The 20,855-nt window shown below is 53.4% G+C and overlaps 5 protein-coding genes across 6 annotated transcripts; 3 read left to right on the forward strand and 2 right to left on the reverse strand.

Moving 5' to 3' along the window:
* Positions 1-10,615: 10,615 nt before the first annotated feature.
* On the reverse strand, positions 10,616-10,882 carry H257_18032 (hypothetical protein; the record flags this gene model as incomplete). The annotated part of the gene is made up of 1 exon (XM_009847040.1): positions 10,616-10,882. One exon carries the CDS (start codon positions 10,880-10,882, stop codon positions 10,616-10,618), a length of 267 nt encoding a protein of 88 aa, XP_009845342.1.
* Positions 10,883-14,003: 3,121 nt separating this feature from the next.
* On the forward strand, positions 14,004-15,521 carry H257_18033. 2 transcript variants are annotated; one of them, XM_009847041.1, is made up of 5 exons: positions 14,004-14,445; positions 14,498-14,688; positions 14,740-14,890; positions 14,939-15,099; positions 15,146-15,521. In XM_009847041.1, exons 1-5 carry the CDS (start codon positions 14,310-14,312, stop codon positions 15,479-15,481), a joined length of 975 nt encoding a protein of 324 aa, XP_009845343.1. In that variant the 5' UTR covers positions 14,004-14,309; the 3' UTR covers positions 15,482-15,521. The 2 variants fall into 2 exon arrangements, with proteins under 2 accessions (XP_009845343.1, XP_009845344.1); XM_009847042.1 differs by having other exon boundaries at positions 14,004-14,688.
* A 759-nt stretch (positions 15,522-16,280) lies between these two features.
* On the forward strand, positions 16,281-17,515 carry H257_18034 (serine/threonine-protein phosphatase). The gene is made up of 2 exons (XM_009847043.1): positions 16,281-16,576; positions 16,650-17,515. The coding sequence occupies exons 1-2, from the start codon at positions 16,302-16,304 to the stop codon at positions 17,380-17,382; spliced, it is 1,008 nt and encodes a 335-aa protein (XP_009845345.1). The 5' UTR covers positions 16,281-16,301; the 3' UTR covers positions 17,383-17,515.
* Positions 17,312-18,315, reverse strand: H257_18035 (hypothetical protein). The gene is made up of 4 exons (XM_009847044.1): positions 18,168-18,315; positions 17,963-18,106; positions 17,793-17,902; positions 17,312-17,738 (listed from the first exon to the last, which is right to left on the reverse strand). Exons 1-4 carry the CDS (start codon positions 18,271-18,273, stop codon positions 17,619-17,621), a joined length of 480 nt encoding a protein of 159 aa, XP_009845346.1. The 5' UTR covers positions 18,274-18,315; the 3' UTR covers positions 17,312-17,618.
* A 403-nt stretch (positions 18,316-18,718) lies between these two features.
* On the forward strand, positions 18,719-20,422 carry H257_18036 (hypothetical protein; the record flags this gene model as incomplete). Its single annotated transcript, XM_009847045.1, has 2 exons — positions 18,719-18,975; positions 19,231-20,422. The coding sequence occupies 2 exons, from the start codon at positions 18,719-18,721 to the stop codon at positions 20,420-20,422; spliced, it is 1,449 nt and encodes a 482-aa protein (XP_009845347.1).
* Positions 20,423-20,855: the final 433 nt, after the last annotated feature.

Genomic DNA, 20,855 nt, shown 5'->3' on the forward strand with positions numbered 1-20,855 from the left:
GGTTATTAAACTATGACTTCAATGTATTGAATTAAAATATCGACTTCAATGCATTGACTTCAACAAAGTATACTGTTTTTGCCCCTACTTCAACGTTTCGTCCACTCAACCATTCGTCCAACTTAACTGCAAAATAGTGTAGTACTTGCATTGACTGTAGATACAACCATGAATCTACCGGTATGGATGGGCTTCGGTGAGGCCAATTGGTCCTTTAGTGCCATGTATTGTGTTTGAGTCATGCGTCGTAGGAAATGCAAGGAAGGTTCGTGTAACTGTGCCCATCATCCGGTTACTAACCCGATGACTAGGCGACACCTCTTCAGTCCAAGGTGTCTCTTCGCACACCAAGTCCTCTTGCGCAACCAAGGTGTTCCCCCGACGATACATCAATGGTTGGTTGCGCGTGGCTTAGTGATAGCGTAGTAGTCTTAACGCTATCAATTCATTCTTGATTCTACCATCTCCTGCGTCTTCCTTTGCGCACGCTCACACCTGGTAGCCCTCCACTTTCGTCCAGTGGACCAACATTATGTCCTCCACCAACACCGCAGCCCATCAGTCGGTCGTCGCCCTTTTGCGTCGCGGTTTTGGCGACAACGATACCGCGCTACTCCTTGGCAGGATGACTCCCGATAACCAAACTCGCCTTGTGGAAGGCATCGGTATCTCTCGGTCGCCGAAGCTACGGCCGCACAGCAGGCATTGGAGGAAATGTCTTCGCGCGGGCGAAACCTTGAAGATTCACTTCTCGTCGCTCGCAAGAAATCGCGATCCTTGAAGAAGAAGCCTCCACCATGTCGTCCCATGGTTGTACCCTCCAAGATTCTCCGCGAATTGCTCACGATGAGATCGCACGCCTCCCGCGCGCTTTGGAGTCAGAAACGCCATCGACTTCTCGCCTGAAGTCGATCAAGCTGGATGTTGCCAAATTCGGTGGAGCGGAGTCGGACAAATTCCTCCGCTGGCTTTTACAAGTCAGCACTGCAGCTGACGCTCAGCGTATCTCCGACGACGCCACCCGCGTAGCTTTCGCGATATCGGATTTGAAGGGTCGTGCGGAAGATTGGGCGTTCTCCAAACGCTTGACGGACCGCCACTGCTTCCCATCTTTCGCGGTCTTTGAGACCGAACTCAAGGCAATGTTCCTGCCACCCAACAGCGACTATTGTTATCGCTCGCAATATCTGGCTTGCAAGCAAGGGAAACGCTCCCTTCAAGAGATCATCCATGATCTTCGCTTCTTGGCTGCGAACATTAACGATGAAGAGTCACTCCCGGAGCCCCTACGGGTGACCGTTTTCATGGACGGTCTCAACCAAGGCCCGGCGCGCACGCATCTGTTTCGCGCCTACCCGGACACCTTTGAAGAAGCCGTCCGAATCGCGCTTTTGGAATCATTTTCCTCCTCTTTCGCGCACGCACGCGCGGCGTCCTCAGACATGGATGCCTCCATGCTCGCCCAGGCATCGGACGACCGCACGTGTTTCAATTGCGGTCTCCCGGGACACATCTCCCGCGCATGCCCCGCCCCTCGCCGTGTGGCGTCAGCCGCCCCACCCTCACACGGTTCCTCCCGTACCGCGCCTGATACCCCCTCGCGTCGCCCTCCGAGCGGTTCACCTAACCGCTTCAATCGTGAACGCCATGGTGGTTTACGCCCACCATTCCGCCCCGCTCCGAGCTCGAGTGCGGCGGGAAACGGTCGCTCCTCGCTCCCAGTAGGCGCGAGGCGACCTACTGGGAACACCCTAGGTCCTTTGGAGGTGTGTGGCGTGCTGACACACTCTCAGGACCTAGCCTCGGATACAGACCTTCTTCTGTGTCGTGTTGGGCTCCAACCCAACAAAATGATTTGTTTGGAACTTGTCGTGCTCTCTGCTTTAATCGATTGTGGGGCGTCGAACAACTACGCCAGCCGCTCCACTCTCTCTGGTTTCCACCGCTTACCCTCTTCGGATCCCTCCGACAGGGTTCGCGTCAAGATGGCCGACGGCCACACTGCGTCTCAACCACGCATAATCGTCGACGTTCCCATCACCTTCGACGGTTTCGACTTGGTCGAACCGTTCTATGTTATCGACCTCGATGAGAGATGGGATCTCATCATCGGGATGTCCTGGCTGGAGTCCCACCAGCCATGGATTAACTGGAAGGCCAAATCCGTGCACAAGGTAACTTGGCTCAACGCGAGACAACCCTGGATTCATAGGCGGGCTGTCGATGGCTTTCCCCCGTCCACCACCAACCCGCTTCGTCCTCCGCTAGAGGCGATGAGTAATGATCTCGCCTCTCCTAGCCCCGCAGTGCGCTCAATGGCCCCAGCGCCCGCGGCCCCAACGGACCCAACCACGGTGCTGCACAACACCCCTTTCGTGCCCCCAACAGAGTCGCCCTCTGTTGTTATCGGTGAGGCTCCGCCCCCGATAGCTGCCTCGACCTTGGCAGCCACGTTTATCGAAGATACGTGTAACTTGCACGAACTCCCTCGGACGTCTTCCGAGATCCTGGCACTGCCAGAGATGAGCTTCCACTCGCTCGTGGAATCTCTCCGCGCCCATGATATCACCGCCTTGGCGATGATCACAGTCGAAAGAAGAGACGGATCTCTTTTCGACCTCGACCGCAGATGACTCGGTCCTATCCGCTCCTTTGAAGTCCCAGACGTGGGACTCCCTGCGATCCAACCCCTATTTCGACATCCTCTAAGAATTTGAGGACGTCTTCCCCGACGAGGTTCCGTGTCGGCTCCCAGTCGACAAGGGCATTCAACACGAGATTGACCTCGTGCCCGGCGCAAAGTATTGTGTCACGCGGCAATGGCCGCTTCCTCGCGACCAAGTCGATGCCATCGACGCATTCTTTGCGGCTCGCAAGGCGGCGGGTCACGTCCGCGAGTTCATTTCCCCTCACAGCAGACGGACCTTCTGTGTGAAGAAGCCCGGTGGGAAATGGCGTATTGTACACGCCTTTAACAAATTGAACGCAGCCACGATTCCGGCTCAGATGCCGATTCCTCGCAAGGACGTTATTATCGACGGCATGAAGTACGCCCTAACCAAGTTCCGTATCTATCTCCTCGGTGGTAAACCCTTCGTGGTTAACACCGATCATGCGTCCTTACGCACGGCGACAAACACACCACACCTTTCGCAGCGCATGGCGCGCTGGATTTGATTCTTCTCCGAATTTACATTTTCGGTTCAGTACAAGCCCAGGAAAGACAACATTCTGGCCGACGCCCTCTCTCGGCATCCTGATCTCGAACTGACTACGATCGGTCTCTTAACGTCGGGTCTTCACGATCGAATTCGTGCGGCGTACCCCTTAGACGCTGAATGCTCGTCGCGCTTGGCGGCGCTCACCGACCTATTTCCCCCAAACCCCGCCGTGCTTCGTTGGCCTTACACAGCTTCGTCCTCGCCAATGGGCTTTTGATGTTTCAACCCACCGTGGACTCACTGCCGCGCATTGTTGTGTCCGGTGACTCGCAGCTGCGCCTCACTCTCCTTCGATCCTACCATGACTCCCCCAGCGCCGGCCATTTCGGCCGCGACAAAATGCACGCGGTCCTGGCGCGTTCATACTGGTGGCCCCGCATGTACAAATCCGTTGTGCGCTACGTCGCTCATTGCGACGCTTGCCAGCGCACTAAGATCACCGCCTCCTCTCGGGCCCCGCTCCAACCTCTGTCCATTCCCGACGAACTTTGGTCGTCCGTCAGCATGGATTTCATGTTTGGTCGGCCACGCGACGCCCGCGGCAACACCGGCATTATGGTTTGTGTCGACCGAGCGTCGAAGTACGTTATTGCCGTCCCCGTCCGGGACACGCTGAGCGGCGCGGATGCCGCTCGCCTCTTTTTCGACCACGTTTTCTGTCGTTTCGGCCTGCCTCGCTCCATCGTCTCGGACCGCGACCCGCGGTTCACGGCGAAGTTTTGGTCCACCATATTCGCCCTATGCGACACCTCGCTCGATATGTCGACTTCGGGCCACCCCGAGTCCGACGGCCAAACGGAACGCGCCAACCGCGTCCTCGAAGATATCCTTCGAAGCTACTCCGTTTCTACCGGTTCCTCGTGGGCTGTCACGTTACAGCACGCGGTTTTCGCTTACAACGCCTCGGTTCAGGCATCCACTGGCTTTTCGCAGCATTATGCGGTCCATCTCCAACACCCCCGCCTCCCTCCAATGCTCGACAGTTCGATCTCCAGTGGGGGTGGAGTCATTTCGCGGCTACGTTCTGCGGGCGTACGTTCCAACGCCCCCAGCCGCACTCTCCAAACCATTCAGAGTTTCCTCTCCCGTCGCGTCTCTGTTATGCAGCTGATCCATGACAGCATCGCTGCCGCTCAGCAGCGCCAATCAACTCAAGCCAACAAACATGGCTGCTTTAACCTCGCGTCCTTCGCCGTGGGCGAACAAGTTCGCCACCACAAGTCGGCGGTGCCCGCCCATACATTCCGCGCACATACAGGTGGAATGTCTTCCAACGTCAAGCTACGCAGTGCTTGGCACGGCCCCTTTACCGTTCTTCGAGTGGTCAGTCCCACCAACTACAAGCTTGACCTGCCCACCTCATGGCAGATCCATCCAACATTCTATGGTAAACTCAAACGTTATTTACCGTTATTATCTACACCTACGACCGATGAAGTGACGGCAACCGATCCTTCGGATCCCGCGGCGGCTCTACCTCTTCCGCCGCCTCCGACTTCTCCTCCTCTCCCGACTCCCCAGCCGTCGCCGCTCTCGCCATCGGCACCACCACTTGTTGCGGCGCCGCAACCACCCGCGCCCCAGCCTGATAATCCGCGGCCGCTTGCCACTCCGCCGCTGTCAACTGCCCATCCCGTTGAGGTCCCCACGGCGTATTGTGCCCCTCGAACGGATTCATTGGCCACGCCGCCGACAATCGCGCTGCCACCTGCGCATCTTCGCGCGCCCACGTCGAGGAACTCGCTGTCGGCGAAGCCCATATGCTCGAGCAGGCACTCGCAGGGAGCACCGAAAACCCGCCTGGCATCACCCGCGCACCTTGCACCGGCGCCGCCACCGACATCGTCGCTTGCCCCCGACCTCCCCGCTGTCAGCGGCAACTGCCCATTCAACCCGCTGCCTTGCCCGATCAGCGTCCACACCAACGCTGGAATATACTCTAGCAATGTTTCATCATTGCAAAGCTCGATCCGCCCCACGTCAACAGTCCAACGCTCCAGGCGCTCGCGTTCATGCAACTTGCGCATGGCACCCTTTAACTCATCGAACCAGTGAAAACTCACCCTCGCAAGCTGAATGTATTCCATGGCAAGCAGCATCCAGAACACCTGCAACTCAAACGATTGGGCGCTTGCAAACAAAAGGTATTGTTCCACGCCGGCAGCATTGGCCGTCTGGTATCCCCAATCGTCGCGAGTCTCGTCGAACTCGCGTACCACCGTCAAACGGCACGTAACGTCGCGCACATACCCCAAGTCCACGCCGCCCCAACCGGCAGGCGTGAAGATCCGAGAGCGATCCAAGTGGAACCCAAGCTCTCGCTCGAACACTTCGTCTCCGGCGAAGCCGGTCCGCTCCGGCCCACCAAGTTCGGCCTTCATTTTGGGATCCGTCTTTAACGGCGGTTCCCACGCCGCTCGCCTTTCCTTCTTTTCCCCCATCGCCCGTACCGTTGGGACGTCCCCCATCGCCTGAAGGTGTCCCAGTCACACCTTCGCTGGTCACCTTCCTCGCTACTTCCGCAGCCTCCTTGGCTGCTTCGTCCGCTGCCTTCGCCGCAGCCGCTGCGATCACTTTGGCCTCTTCGGCGCGCCTTGCCTTCGCCTTCACCTCTTCGGCCGCTCTTGCCTTCTTGGCGGCCTCCTCCCGTGCCAAGTGCTGCTCCGGCAGCTTTTGCACACCTTCGGCGCCCACTGTTTTGCATGGCGCTCTTCACCAAGTCGGCAGCCGCTTGCTCCTCCAGCTGTCCAAGCCGTTCGCGCTTCACGGCCGCCTTGGCCTCCCAGTCGGCCTTGCGCTGTGCCACTTCGGCCGCGTCCTCGCTCGGCGCCACTCCGCCGTCGTTATCTGACTCGGCTGTGAGGTCCACCACCTCCACTTGCTGCGCCGGCGCTTCGGCCTCTTCGACGCTGTCGTCGGCATCCTCGGCGATCTCGTTCGCCTTGCGCTTCTTGCCTTCGTCTGCCTTCTCAATCTCAATTGTCACGTCGCAGTTCCCTCTCATTTTGACCACGTGATGGTGGCAATTTCTGTCTTAAGTAGGGGAGGGTGTAACAGAGCCCATCGTCCGGTTAGTAACCGGATGACTAGTCGACACCTCTTCAGTCCAAGGTGTCTCTTCGCACACCAACAAGTCCTCTTGCGCAACCAAGGTGTTCCCCCAACGATACATCAATGGTTGGTTGCGCGTAGCTTAGTGATAGCGTAGTAGTCTTAACGCTATCAATTCATTCTTGATTCTACCATCTCATGCAACTTCCTCTACGCACGCTCACAGTTCGTTTACGCGTTGGATCCGTTGGAACGGGAAAGCATATTTGCACGTGGTTTTTAGTATAGTTACAGGTGATGTAACTTGGCGTTACATAAATGGTGTGTACTGTATACGCGTGGAGGAGCATTTGCGGGTGATGGAGGATTCACCATGGATATATTGATCACAAATGTTGACTGTCGAATAATCTGAGCAGTTCGGTGGGAAATATTCGGTATGTCATCTCCACAGTATGTCTTTTCCATACATGCCACGTTCACCGCGACTCAACTGTGGAACGTTAGTATGAATGAATAGGCAGTTCAACCACATTTCAACTAACACACACACAAACTACTATATCTCGGCGATTCCTTGGCTAAAACCACTCATTCTTAGACTGGTGTCACTGCTGAGGGATGCCGTTAGACGTGGTACCAGTTGTTTTGTCTCCCGATTCTTCTTGGCTTTCGGCCACGGGACCTTCGTCAAGGTAGCAAATATAACACTGCTATTAGTGAGGTTAAACACGCCACCAGGCCCCTACGGACTACCATTCACTAAAGTACTCATTACATCCACTAAGGTATCGGAACCTTTGACACGCCACACACACAGTGTGTGTGTGCTTGCAATGGGTCAAACTAACGCGCGACCCAATTGCTCTGCACGCTGCAGAACACTTCCCCTCCTACGGAAAGTCCAGTGTCTTGATGAGGGCGGCCACGGCAGGGTCTTCCTTGTTGACCGCCGCCCACTTGAGAAATACGACTGGAATGTCGACCAGCAAATTCGACGCAGGTTCCCAGGACGATTCATCATCATCCAGTCCGAGCCACTTCACTAAAACTTGGTGTTCGTCATCCACGTAGTGCGCTTCGTCCAGGCGCTCCACATGAATTCCGCCATCGCCAAACGCGATCTGAGCCTCGAGGTCTTCGGTCACCTGTCTACCACCTTAGTGGTACATCTTCAATCGGCACGCATGATGGATGGACCGTGACTTCGTACGGTGGCACCAGCTTCTGAATCCCCATCACATGGTCCGTGATGACTCTGGTCACTTGGCAGGGTCCGCGCCAATGCAGGGCCAATTTTGTCGGACGGTTGACGACGAGCACAAAATCGCCGACCGAAATACCCGCAAACTTGACTTGGTATTTTCGGTCGCGGCGTCCACGCGCTTGCTGCCGCAACTTGTCGCATCGCATCGCCCCGTTGCGGTGCATTTCTTCAAGCGCCACTTGGAGGTCTGTCACATGTTCCTGACGGGCGGCGCCAAGCCAGTACGCGACGTAAACTTCCTTACGTCGGGTGGACAAATCCTTCCAGCGGGGTCTGGGCTGGCAGGCCGGTAAAAGCTGTCACAGGCGCAATTCGTCCCAGCCGGTCCTCCGGCTGATAGTTTAGGGCGCCTTGAACGAGGGGCAACACATGCAGCAATTCGTCCGCGTTCAGCTTCATTTCGCTGAGCAGCGCCTTCACGGCGCGCAGCACTAGTCGGTTGACTACTTCTACAGTCCCGTTCGCCCAAGGACTATAGGCTGTCGTGATATGATGGTGGGAACCCACCAACTTCCGCACCTTCTCGATCACTTCGTTCTTGAAGTGAGAACCGCCATCTGACACCCATGTGTCAACGCAGTCGAATGTGGTAAACCACGTCATGAGGCACTGAGCGGTCGCGGCGGCGTCAGCGGACTCTGACGCGAACAGCTGCACAAAGCCACTCATGTTGTCCTTCACGACAAGCACTTGGTTTTGGCCAGACTTGGCCACGGGCATCGACAACCAGTCGAAACGGATGAGCTGTTCGGCTTCTCCACGTGAAGCGCCGAACCCAATGGACGGGGAACCATCTCTCGTCAATGCACAGGCAGTGCAAACAGGCGCACACGACGCTTCGACGTCCGTGGAAAGTGTCTTCCATACAAACTTGTTGGACACCGACTTGGTCGTCGCTGCAATGCGACGGTGACCGCTGGCTCCTTGGTAAGCGATCACACAAATCCGCTGCTGTAGGTCCGCAGCATCGTCTGGGATCCAGATTCGTCCGTCTAGGTCCACGTGAAAATGGGAGTCTTCGTCCCAATCCACGCCGTTTGGGGGGGTCCCTCCCCCTTCCATGGTTGAACGTTGGATGTCGCTGATCGTAGCGGCTGTTGGCTACTCGAAATCCACTTGTTGCAGGGGCGACACCACATGGATCAACTTGCGAACATTCGCAACTGGTTGATCCGTCGGCGCCGAGCTCCACCGGCTCAGGAGGTCGCCCCAGACATTCGCGTCACCCGAGACGCACTCAATGGTGTACGGGAACGTCGCATCACCATTGAGTGAGATGGTCGGACGACCATCCCACGGCAGGGAGTGCAACACGCACTAACGCCGTCTTCTTGCAGCCTTGGTGGCCACGTCAAACAAACGTCGCAACGGATCCACCAACTGGTTGTAACGGGGATGCTCGCGCGCATCCAATTGGTGGCACACACAAACCGCTGTAGGTCAGCCGCGGTCGTCGGCGGCGACAAATCCTCGAGTCCTTGGATTCGGCTTGCGGAGGGCCGTCAGAATGACTTCGAGCGGCGGCGCTCCGCTTCGTCATCTCGGGAGGTTTTAGGATAAACTTCCGGAGTCGCACTCTCCATCCCGTCGTCGGGGTCAAGCTCCGGTGGATTCAACTTATCCGCCATCAGGCGCTTGACATTTTCCATGCCGGGCAATTCATTCGTCGGCACGGACGAAACGTCCCATTCTTCATTCTTCTTCCTTGCTCCGAGAAGGAGGTCTTCAACGCTGAAGCCCAGTAACTCCATGACTGGGCGACTCGCGATGAGTTCGGTCTCAGTCGACGCGTCGTCGACCCAGGCCTTCAGCCCGCGCAACACGAGCGGTCCACACGTCGTGTCCAGCGTCACGCAGTTGAACTTGACGCTGCGCGTCATCACAACTGTACCCGTATGGCGTCACTGCCATACGGGTACGCCAAATGCGGCACGCTATGAGAGACGGTCCCAACTTTGACACCGGCTGCGTCCAACGCATCCATCACGCCGCTCGTGACAACGGTCACGTCCGAACCAAAGTCCAAGAGCACATCGTCCACGCGGACGATATTCTCCAAGAGCACGCCGCGCTCTGTCTTCTGGCGCTCCGGCTGGTTGACCAGCACCTTGATGCCGTCCTTCCAGCGCTTGACTTGCGCTGCCAACAACGTTTCGGCTTCGCCAGGCGCGGTCATCGGGCACCGCGCCACACGGAGACTCATGTCACCGCACTTCAAGCAGCCCTACTTGGCAGGTGGCTCGGCGGTCTTGGGCACGATCGTTTCGGCCTTTCCGCCGACTCTGCCATTCTTCTTCGCGGCGTCTTCCCGGCCGCCTTCACGACTTGAAACTTGAGGCTTGCCGCCTCGTGGAGCTTCTACCGGCTTTACTGCCGGGGAAGGTTTAGCCTCGTCGTCGAGCCCGACGTACAGCTGGTGGCCAGCTGCAAAAGTCCGCAGCCAGTTGACGTAACGGAAGACGTCGCTCTTCAACGCCTTGTTCCGCTGTAACTGCAGCTTCTTTTGAACCGCCGTCTTCAGCGATTCCGGCTTGATCGACTTCGTCATGACTTCGACGACCGTCTTGCCTTCTTGATGGAGTACCCACTCCTGATGGTCTTGTTCCAACGAGCGCATCAGCTCGTCCAACATACGACCGACGCCAAACTCCGCGTCCAAGATCTTCGTATCGAAACGAATCGCTCACTGCAGACGTTGCTTCAAAACGTCCAGGTCTAGAGGGTCTTCCACAAACGCTGACTTTACCACGCGACCCACTCATCGTTCGTGATGGAATTGTTGTCGCGGTTGAAGTCAAACAGCGCGATCCGGCGCTTTGAAAACGGGTCCATGCAGGTATTCACGGGCATCGCGAACGGACGCGATCCATTGCACTGCAGATCGTTGATCTGTCCCAGATACTTCAGGTACTCGCGCTTAAAAGGGCGTCTTTCAGCCTTGGTCGATCCCGAAAACTTCGGCGGCTGCGGGACCGCCGGCGCGTTCCAAACTTGCGGCGCCGTACGGCCGTAACTGCCATCGCTGCCCATGTCCATATCGTCACGTCCGACAGGTCGTTGTCGGCTGGCACAGGCACTAAAGCGCCATTTGCTTCAGTCGTTGATGGAGCAGCAGCTGAGACAAACGCTGCGCTTGCTGGTGTTCTTCGGGTTGTGGCAGGGGCGTAAAACCCACCACGTGGCGGTTGCCACTCGTCGATAGCAGGAGGTGGCTGTCGTCGTCGGGGAGATCTGAACGGGTTCTCAACGGTGCGCCGAGCAGCGCATTCTCGCTGGTTCTTGACCCGGTCACGCGACCGCGATCGTTCTTCGGCGTTCGTTGGCGCTTCGTCGTCGGAGGCATGTTCGCGTACCATCTCCACTGAATAGCTCAACAATAAACTAAAAATATCTTTGTTTTGTCTACCATTCACTAAAGTACTCAGTACCTCCACTAAGGTATCGGAACCTTTGACACGCCACACACACAGAGTGTGTGTGTTTGCAATGGGTCAAACTAACGCGCGACCCAATTGCTCTGCACGCTGCAGAACACGCATTTTAAAATCATGTGAGCTTCACGCTTACTACTACTGTAGTAGTACTACGTACCAGTAGTTACTTAGGGTACAGTGCAAGCTGTTCGATTACTTGCGCGGCTATATGCAACTATTTTTGACTGGAAATTATACCACGTGCAAACCGTCCAAATTGGCGCACTCAGATTGAGACACGTGCAAATACACCACTTAAATTTAACCACGTGCATGAACGCCAAAAACAACGTGTAAAAATTCTACAGTACACCCCGTTGGCACATGGGGTGATTTCTGTAGTGCGATGACAGCTAAATTTGTGCAGCAGCAAATGTGCACAAAGTTTCAACCGAATTGCAACTAGCAGTAAAATATGTGAAATCGAACTTATGCTTGTACGTGTTTATTGGGGGAACCATTGACGATGCTGTTCACAACAATGTACACTGTTGCTGGCGATAAATGTACTGGTTTTAGAGGCATAACGAAGCGATTAAGGGGGTACGAAGGGAAGTGGTTACAGTCGCGGTTCATATCATAGCTGTACTATTAATAGTACAGTATGCAGCACTATATAATTTAGTACGCACTAGTAGCCAAAATATACCTGGTAACCCACACGTGGGTCGCGGCGCCCCGACCACATCAACAACCTCCAAGCAAGCCAGTCCTCCCACAGACTACGCAACGCCACATAGTACACTACCTACTGTACTCCCACACGCAGCCCTCAGCCACACGTCCTGCTCCGTCTACCATGCAGCCCACGCCCGCTCCTGCATCAGCACCTGACCCATGTTCCACACCAGCTACACCACTACCAACCCTGGCACCCCCCCACGTCACGCTCTGGACCAGTACATACATACCTTCCCCAAGCCAACTGCCTCAGCCTCAGTCATGACACACCACTCGACTCCCTACTCCCCACCCATTCATCGATCACCGACAACTCATCCCCCCGTTGGCTAGAAAAGCCCGACCACGCCAACCGATACATGCACACTGGGCATTCAACACCCGACAAAGAAGGAAAAAAAGGGTAAAAAATATATGATCAATAAAAAAATGATAATTAAAAATACAACTAAAAGAATTTGTATTAAATTCTTTATTTAAATCATAGCAATTATGGTGAGTTAATAAAATAAATAAAAAAATATCTAAATTTAAATAAAATAAATAGAAAGAAGAATTGATTTATTTATGCATTTTAATCGCAGTATTTTGACTCCTAGTAGTTGTAGTAGTCAGTGTTTGACCGAATATATGATTTTGATTAAAGTATGCTAGATCATATTGACCTATATTTTCATCTTGATTAAACTATGCAAGATTATCTTGACCTCGATTTTTATCTTGATTAAACTATGTGAACATTTAGGGTACGGAGAGACATAATATAGAATTCGAAAGGTGAAACAGTAGGTTTTAGTAGGCTCGCAAGGTGAGCCACCTTACGAATTCCATAAATCGATCTGAAATAAGTCAAATTTTATTGAATGAAGCTTCATCTTTCTATGGAATAATACAAAATTCGTTTAAACGTATCTTATTGATGAGTTCGTAAACCAGGCTGCCTTATATACCAAATTTCTGTCCAATTATATGATAGAACGTGAAAATAACTGGCCAATAGGATCGTTCGAGCAAAGAGGATCGTTCGATCCTCATTGCTACATTGCTAGCTACAGGCTGCGGCTATTTTATTGCGAGCAACAGTAGTAGAATTGCGATCCCTTGCTCCTACTCGCACGCTTCAGCCTGGGCGACGGTCATACCGGTACAGTACGACTTGGTTATCGCCTTGTCGCAGCAGAGTTTGAGGCCCGCCCCCTTGTTCTTGGCGTTGTGGGCGCTCCGGTGAAAGTTCCTGGGTTTCCTATTCCACGTGGACTACAGTACCAGTAGACCTCGACGAGAACTCAGTTACTCATGTTTACACTGTTAGTTGAAACTATTGCCCAAAGCCTAATATCTGGACAACTGCACGTCGCGGGCAAACGACTTGATTTGGTCAAACCTTCAGTGACTATGCCCCGATAATATGATTCTTACTGGCGGTACTTCTTCCTCACTTTGACTTGGAACCTTGGGTGTTGGCCCAGTCGACCTAAACCATGAAGTAGTAGTAATGCTGCTGGTCCTCTTAACGTGATATTCGCATCGACTACAGACTGTATTCGTCATTCAATGTCGACTTCATTAGGTAGAGTTTACAAAACAAGGACTAAGCACTATGGAAAAAAGTAATAGTGAGTGTACTCGAGAGTGTGATGAACTGCTGACATGAGCATTAAGGTGATGCTGGCAAGAGTTGTTTGAGTCGATGGGAGCTCGGCACTTTAGAAGTCGATAAAAATGATCGTTTATATGCCAAACAAACCATGATGCACTCTGATTGGTTACTAATCAGAAGTAAGGTCAGCCACCTTACGAATTCCACAAACAAGTCAATTAATCTCGTGGGCTGATAGTACTAGTGTAAATCCTAGTAATACCAGTAAAACATACTACTTCGAAGTTCGAAGTATAAAAGTACCGGGCTCTACTCGAAATTTCCATGTTGGATTGGTTGAATCGAACAGTGGGGCGGTTTCAGAACCGACCAAAACCTCTGGAATGGTGTAATTTATAGATATATAGATATTCGAACATCACCGATACACTAGTACCAGGACGTTCAAAGAAACATGGAGAGCAATTTGCTCATCGCCACTGTGTTATCCTCGGACTTGTAGACGCAGTGGTAAACTGTGTCGGCGCTCATGCTGCCGTGTCGCCGCGCCTTTCAGTTCCTGTTGTTGATTTTTCCCAGACTCAGGGAAATACTATTGATTGGCTAAATTATGGTATTTTTGGCGAATCAAATCGTGAGGTGGATTTATTGCCACTTCATGTATTAATAACAGCAAATTTCACCGAAATCCACAATACCCGTACAGTAAAGTAGGCACTATCATTATCGACCAGAATACATTAGCATGGCTTAAGAGCAGAGTTCACAAAGTCAATGTGTAGGTACATAATGTCGATTCCATTGGCTAAAATACACGTTCAAAGCAACCAATCAAACATCGTGACCATGAGTACACTTTCCGATGTTCGGACTTTGGCGAGCGTTCGTATGGTGGTAGTGTTTGATTGGTTGCTTTGAAAGGTGCAACGCATTTCAACCAATGAAATCGCGGGACACTTGACTGTCAACAACGGCAGAGGCGCAAACCTGATGGCACAATCACTTCTCGTATTTGGATGGCAATCGACACTTCCGCGTTGATGGACGTCGTCCGCGCCAATGCGCCAGTTCTCGCCGGAGCCATCTCTGGTGTGGCGACTGCAACCATCTCCAACCCTCTGGACGTTGCCAAGACACGCATTCAAGTGCAGGGTACGTCCTTCCACGACACACTCGCGCGTGGCATATTGACGACAGTTCTTAGGTGGAATCATGACCGAGGCCAAGTACACTGGAATCTTTCGATCCGTGCGCACCATTTACGTCGAAGAAGGGATCCGAGGCATGTATCGAGGGTATTCTGCCGCACTGTGCAGCTTTCCCGTGTACTGGTCGCTGTACTTTCCAACCTACGAGTTTGTCAAGGTACAACTGAGTAACACATCGTTGGATCAGGTATGACTGTGGTGTCGTTGAGACTGTCGTTCATCCCAATCGACCATGTAGTATCCAGTCGCTGTCCAAGGGTTGTCGGCCACCATCACAGGCACCGCCGTGGACGTCGTGACGTACCCTCTCTGGTTCCTTCGAACCCGCATGCACACGCAGCATTTGCATCAAATCACATCCGCATCGCACGCACGAGACGGCTATTCGAGTACTGAACAATGTTCTTTCTGACGTTTGACGTTGGAAACGTACCTAGCTCTCCGCAGCACGGTCGGTACCATTTTCCAGCGTGAAGGGCCCGGCGCGTTCTTCAAAGGGCTGTCGGCGTCCTGCTTTGGGATTTTGAGCTATGGGATTCAATTTCCTGTATACGAGTACCTCAAGCATCAAGTTGCAATCGACCCCGACACACAAAAGGTACTCACTGTACTTTCCTTCGTCCTTCCCCACCCATTCCATGTAGCCATCTGCGAGCGGAGTCGTCCTGGCCGCGATTGTGTCCAAGGCGATAGCTGCGTCCTTCTCGTACCCAGGGGATGTCGTTCGCACGCGCATGCAAGACCAAATGGGGAAGAGTACGTACAAGCACTTTCTCGACGCCATGGTGCAGATCGCACGGAAGGAAGGCGTGGGGTCTTTGTACGCTGGATTCCGCGTCAACATCTTCCGCATCCTGCCTCAATGCGCCACTACGTTCTTCGTCTACGAGCACGTCAAGGCTTCCATCGAACCGCCGCGGGACGACGAGCCGAGGCTGCCCTTCCGCCGCTTCTCCACCCAGAAACCCCTGCTGCAGTAATCACGATAATGCTCCAAATTCAAAAATGACTCTGTTCGCGGGCTCGTTGAAGTTGGAGGATGTTCGGATAATAGTATCCGGACAGGATACAGTTTCAGAGAAAGGGTGCTTGGTCCTTGCCAGGCTACCCAACAGCATGATGACCTACTACTGCATCGTGCATGCTGGTTTGTCCTGCACATGGTCATGGACGTCGTTATGACGAGGACTTTAGCGCCATTGGCAATGTTCATGTAGGATCGTGCAGCAGGCATGCATACAGTATTCATTTGCTTCATCCACTGCAGTGCGTGCATGACGTGATCATGTGCGTCATGTCGTTTGCGAGGACTTGCACTTCCATGTAGCTGCCACACCTCTGAGTAACGTAGCTGCGATCACATGTACGCAGTCTACAGGTAGAGCGTGTACACGCCATCTACCCGCGTGCAGAGCAAGGAGCGGAGTCACCACCACCATCCCAATACTCATGCCCACCGCCACCTTATAACTGTACCGCAGTACCCTTCAGCGGTACCTATCTTTCATGTATCGGATTCATCGTCTTAGCATTCCAACGATGCATAAGGCAGCGAGGCATCGTGTCGGCGGCGGTGCTGCCGCCGTTCTCTGACAATGCGCTGCACCTATTCATAGGGTGAGAGTGATTATGAGTGTGTTTGAGAGTGGAAGCGGGAGAAATATTAATTTCCGCAAGATTCGAAACCCACTTGGGATTTGTATACTCGGACTGAATTCTGCGCGGTTTTAAATAAAAAGGGCGCCGACCCACTAAGTCCACCCACCATTTTCGCTTTTGCTGGTCTGAAGGAATACCGTGATGGCGTCGGCCCTGGAACCCATCGACGTCGATGGCATCATCGAGAAGCTTCTCAGTGTGCGTGGGGCACGACCAGGGAAGCAAGTGAACCTGTCCGAGTCAGAGATCCGCGCGCTGTGTGTGCATTCGCGGGAGATCTTCCTCTCCCAACCGATCCTTGTCGAGCTCGAAGCGCCGATCAAGATTTGCGGCGACATCCACGGACAGTACTATGACTTACTTCGATTGTTTGAGTATGGCGGGTTCCCCCCCGACGCGAACTACCTCTTCCTCGGGTACGGCATGTCTGGCCTTATCTCATGCCACGTGACAGATGTTGACTTGTATGGATGTTGTTTCGTTCTGTAGAGATTATGTGGATCGCGGCAAGCAAAGCCTGGAAACGATCTGCTTGCTCCTTGCGTACAAGATCAAGTACCCGGAGAACTTTTTCATCCTGCGCGGGAACCACGAATGCGCGTCGATCAACCGCATCTACGGTTTTTACGACGAGTGCAAGCGTCGGTACAACATCAAGCTGTGGAAGACGTTCACTGATTGCTTCAACTGCCTTCCCGTGGCGGCGATCGTCGACGAGAAGATCTTCTGCATGCACGGTGGGTTGTCGCCGGAATTGAGTCAGATGGAACAGATCAAGCGGTTTGTGCGACCCACGGACGTGCCGGACACGGGTCTTCTGTGCGACTTACTGTGGAGCGACCCCGAAAAGGACATTTTGGGCTGGGGCGAGAATGACCGCGGCGTGTCGTTCACATTCGGCCCGGACATCGTCAGCCAGTTTCTCAAGCGACATGACCTCGATCTCATCTGCCGCGCCCATCAAGTCGTAGAGGATGGCTACGAGTTTTTTGCCAAGCGTCAACTCGTTACGTTGTTTAGCGCGCCCAACTACTGCGGCGAATTCGACAACGCCGGCGCGATGATGTCGGTCGACGAATCCCTCATGTGCTCGTTCCAGATCCTCAAGCCCGCCGAGAAGAAGCAGCGATTTGCATACCAAGGCATGCCCGGGAACGCCGCGGGAGGAGGTGCCGCGGCACCGCCGGCTGCCCAGCGACCGGCCACGCCCCCGCGAAAGTAGACGCCGACGGCAGAGATGAATGAGAGCAGGATAATGGATATGATATCTGATTTATGCTAGTGCATGTGCCTGCGAATTATGGGGCCAAAACAAAGCTGAAGAAATGGGGAATATTATAATACGTGTAAAAGTTGAGGTTTTGTTGAAATATATCTGTAAAATTTGATAGAAATATCCTGAAATATTCGCAAAAAAATAGAAATTGTTTCGTCGAAAAAGTAGGAGGTTCTATAGGATTAAGTGGGAGAAAGCAGGCGCGACAAGTCGAGGAGAATGGACTCCAGTCGAACGTCTGCTGCCGCGCAATCCCATGACGCGAGTGCGTCGCTGGACATGACGGTGTAGAACGCAAGTACCTACACCATGAACGATCAGCAGATGAAGAAGGCGGCAATGTTTCGGAATCGAACATGGTGGTCGGGAAGGCCATAGGACGAGAAGAGGTGGCGCTCGCCCTTGATGTGCACGACATGGTTGGGTCGTGGCTGCACCGTCGTGTCGTATTGGAGGAGGGTGCCCGCTAGACCTCACGATATTCGATGAGTTTTGAACATGAGAGTCAATGGTTGTATGGATGTACCGAACAGCGCCACGGATCGACGCAGGGTCGAGATGACGTTTGGCAACTCATCCGGCCGCAGGAGATGAACTGACGTCGAGTCTATCGACGCTTTTTGTGCTACGATCTCATCGCGACTGTCAATGAGGCAGACAAACACAGTGCCTACGAAACAAGTGATGTCATGTTCGCGAGGGATGTCACGTTCGCGAGGGATGTGCTGCACCTGGGTACACTGCGTCAATGCCATCGAAGTGTGCGTGCAGAACGCTCGTCCGTCGACTCTGCCTCCTACATCCAAGGCAGCATAGCATCACAGACACCGTGTCCATGCGCGGCTTGCTTCTGGCGCGATCAAAGTTGACGGCAAAAAGATCTCCCCAATGGCATCCGGATACTGTTGAACTTGAATTTTTCATACAGTTTTCCAGCCAATCAAATAAAGTTTCTCGTTACGTCCGCGACGATGATTGGTCGCATCAAACACGGTTCACCACCGCCGCCGACGCTGCTACCTGGGCTTCGACCCCATGCTTGTCAGCTCACTTACCATCCCCACAGCGCCAGACATCGTGCCGTGGCAGCTCCATTCATCGGGAAACGCTTGAATTGGACCAGCCACTGCTTCCGTCGCCGCCACCGCGCCGCGGCGTGACGTTCACAACATAGACCACGTACAGCGATCAATTAATGAGCTCTCATTCCACGTGGCACACGGAGGCAGCGCCATGCCGAATAGGTCAGGGCCTCCCATCGGACTCGCCAAGTCGCACTTCCATGTCGCGTGTTCCGCCATTCGTCCTGACCGCCGACGTCATCGCCGTGCCGTGCACAGGTTCGATCCCTCGGAACGCGCCGCACTTCTCAACGCCGCCTCGTATCAGGAGTCTGAGATTGCCGCATTTTGCATTCGTTGTGCGAAAGTCGCGCCAAGATGACGCGATGGACTTCCTGGAAGAGCGTACGCGGCAGAAGAAGCGCCGAGCCGTGCGCATGCTTGTCAAGATCAGTTGGCGAGGTCAGCGACCACGGAAGTACCGACGACATGGGTAGTACCTCCAAACGACAATGTGTGGCTGCAGAAGGTTGCTAGTGCTGCCACGCCAGACTGGCTTTTCACGATTTGATTTACATTTAATACTAGTACTACACAATGCTGTTTTCGTTTGATTATCCTTCGTAGCTTGGCCACTCTGTCACAGTGGTCCCTTATTGCTTCTGCAGTACATACAGGCTTCTTTGTCACAAATTCATATCTATTGCTACTACTAATTCACAACCTCATGAAGCCAACCTCAACCTCTCCCGTTCTCCGTCGTTTGCAAACTCGAAATCCACTCCGGTGTTCACCATACCCACGAGTCGTTGAAGTCGAACTGGCGAAGTGAATACGGTTGGTTCGACCCGTACAACAAGACGAACCAGCTGCCCAGCGACACGGGTGGCCACGGCACTCACGTCATGGGCATCATGGTGGGAACGAAAGGTATTGGTGTCGCTCCCAAAGCCAAGTTGATTGCGTGCAAAGGGTGCGAGGATGGGTGCAATCAGCGTAAGGTGGTGGAATGCGGTCAATTCCTGCTTTGTCCCCACAACAACGACGGCAACAAATGCGACCCCAGCAAGGCCCCTCATGTGATCAACTTGAGCCTTGGACTGTACAGCGCGAACTTATATTTGGATGAGTTGATTAAAAAGTGGAGAGCAGCGGGAATCATTCCCGTGTTGTCGAACGGCAACGACGGCCGTAAAGGCTGTTGGCATTCAGGTTATCCTGGCATATCCCCTCAAGTGATTTCTGTCGGCAACACTGACGCTAACGATTTTTTGTCGTTCGATTCAAGTTTGGGACCTTCCTTCGTGAACGATAAACTCGTCAAACCCGACATTTCTGCTCCTGGTAAGCGCATCCGTTCCGTAGTACACTCCAGTAACGATGGTATTACGTGGAAAACTGGCTCGAGCATGGCCACGCCTCATGTTTCTGGAGCCATCGCCTTGCACTTGTCTGCCAACAAAGGCGCCTCGTACGAACAAGTGTACAGGGCCCTGACCGAGAGTGTGGACACGGACACGTTAACTCCACCCAACAAGACCTGCAGTGGCATTCCCAACACGCAGTATCCCAACAACCTCTTTGGCCACGGCCGCTTGAACATCTTCAACGCCGTGGCTGCTAGCATCCGCGGCCTGACTCTTGCCCCGCCATCCGAGTCCACCCAAGTCCTGAACCCGACCGATGACCTAAGCACGTGTGGCACCTTGGAAGACAACACGCACTATGTTGGCGGCGACTTGGCTTCGGTCAATCTGGCGACTGCTGAATCCTGCTGCGCTGAATGTAAAAAGACACCGGGATGCAAAGTGTTTGTGTGGTACAGCCTCAACGGTGGCTTGTGCCGGCTCAAAGACACCCAAGGCCGAAAGGTGGCTGTGGACGGAGCTAAGGCGAGCGTGCTACCAGCCCCAGCCTCGGGATGACGGCCGTAGTTTTAGACCATCTATTATCATCGTCAACAACTCATAAAAAATAATAGTTTGAAATTAACCAGAAAAAGCAAGGTGAAATACGCAAGGTGAACCACCTTGCGAATTCCATAAATAATTCTGAAATTGTATAGTTTCAATTAAATATAGCTTCAAGTTTGTATTGATGATTTTTATTTTTCATGAGTCTGTCTCTTTTTGGAATTCGCAAGGCAGGTCACCTTGCGAATTCAAAATTGTCCAATTTTGTCCAATCAGATGCGGTGAAATCACGAAAATCGCTGCTGCTGCGATATATTCCTGTGATGGCGGTTGATGCAAGGAGCCTTGATATAATTGTAGGCTGTGTATGAGAGCAAGATCATGTGATGTGGTATTCAGGACTCAGTCAATTCTAACAGGTCTCATTTCACCACTTGCCTACTAA

The sequence above is a fragment of the Aphanomyces astaci genome (genome assembly GCF_000520075.1).
Source record: "Aphanomyces astaci strain APO3 unplaced genomic scaffold supercont1.132, whole genome shotgun sequence".
In the NCBI taxonomy this organism is placed as follows: Eukaryota; Oomycota; class Saprolegniomycetes; order Saprolegniales; family Verrucalvaceae; genus Aphanomyces; species Aphanomyces astaci.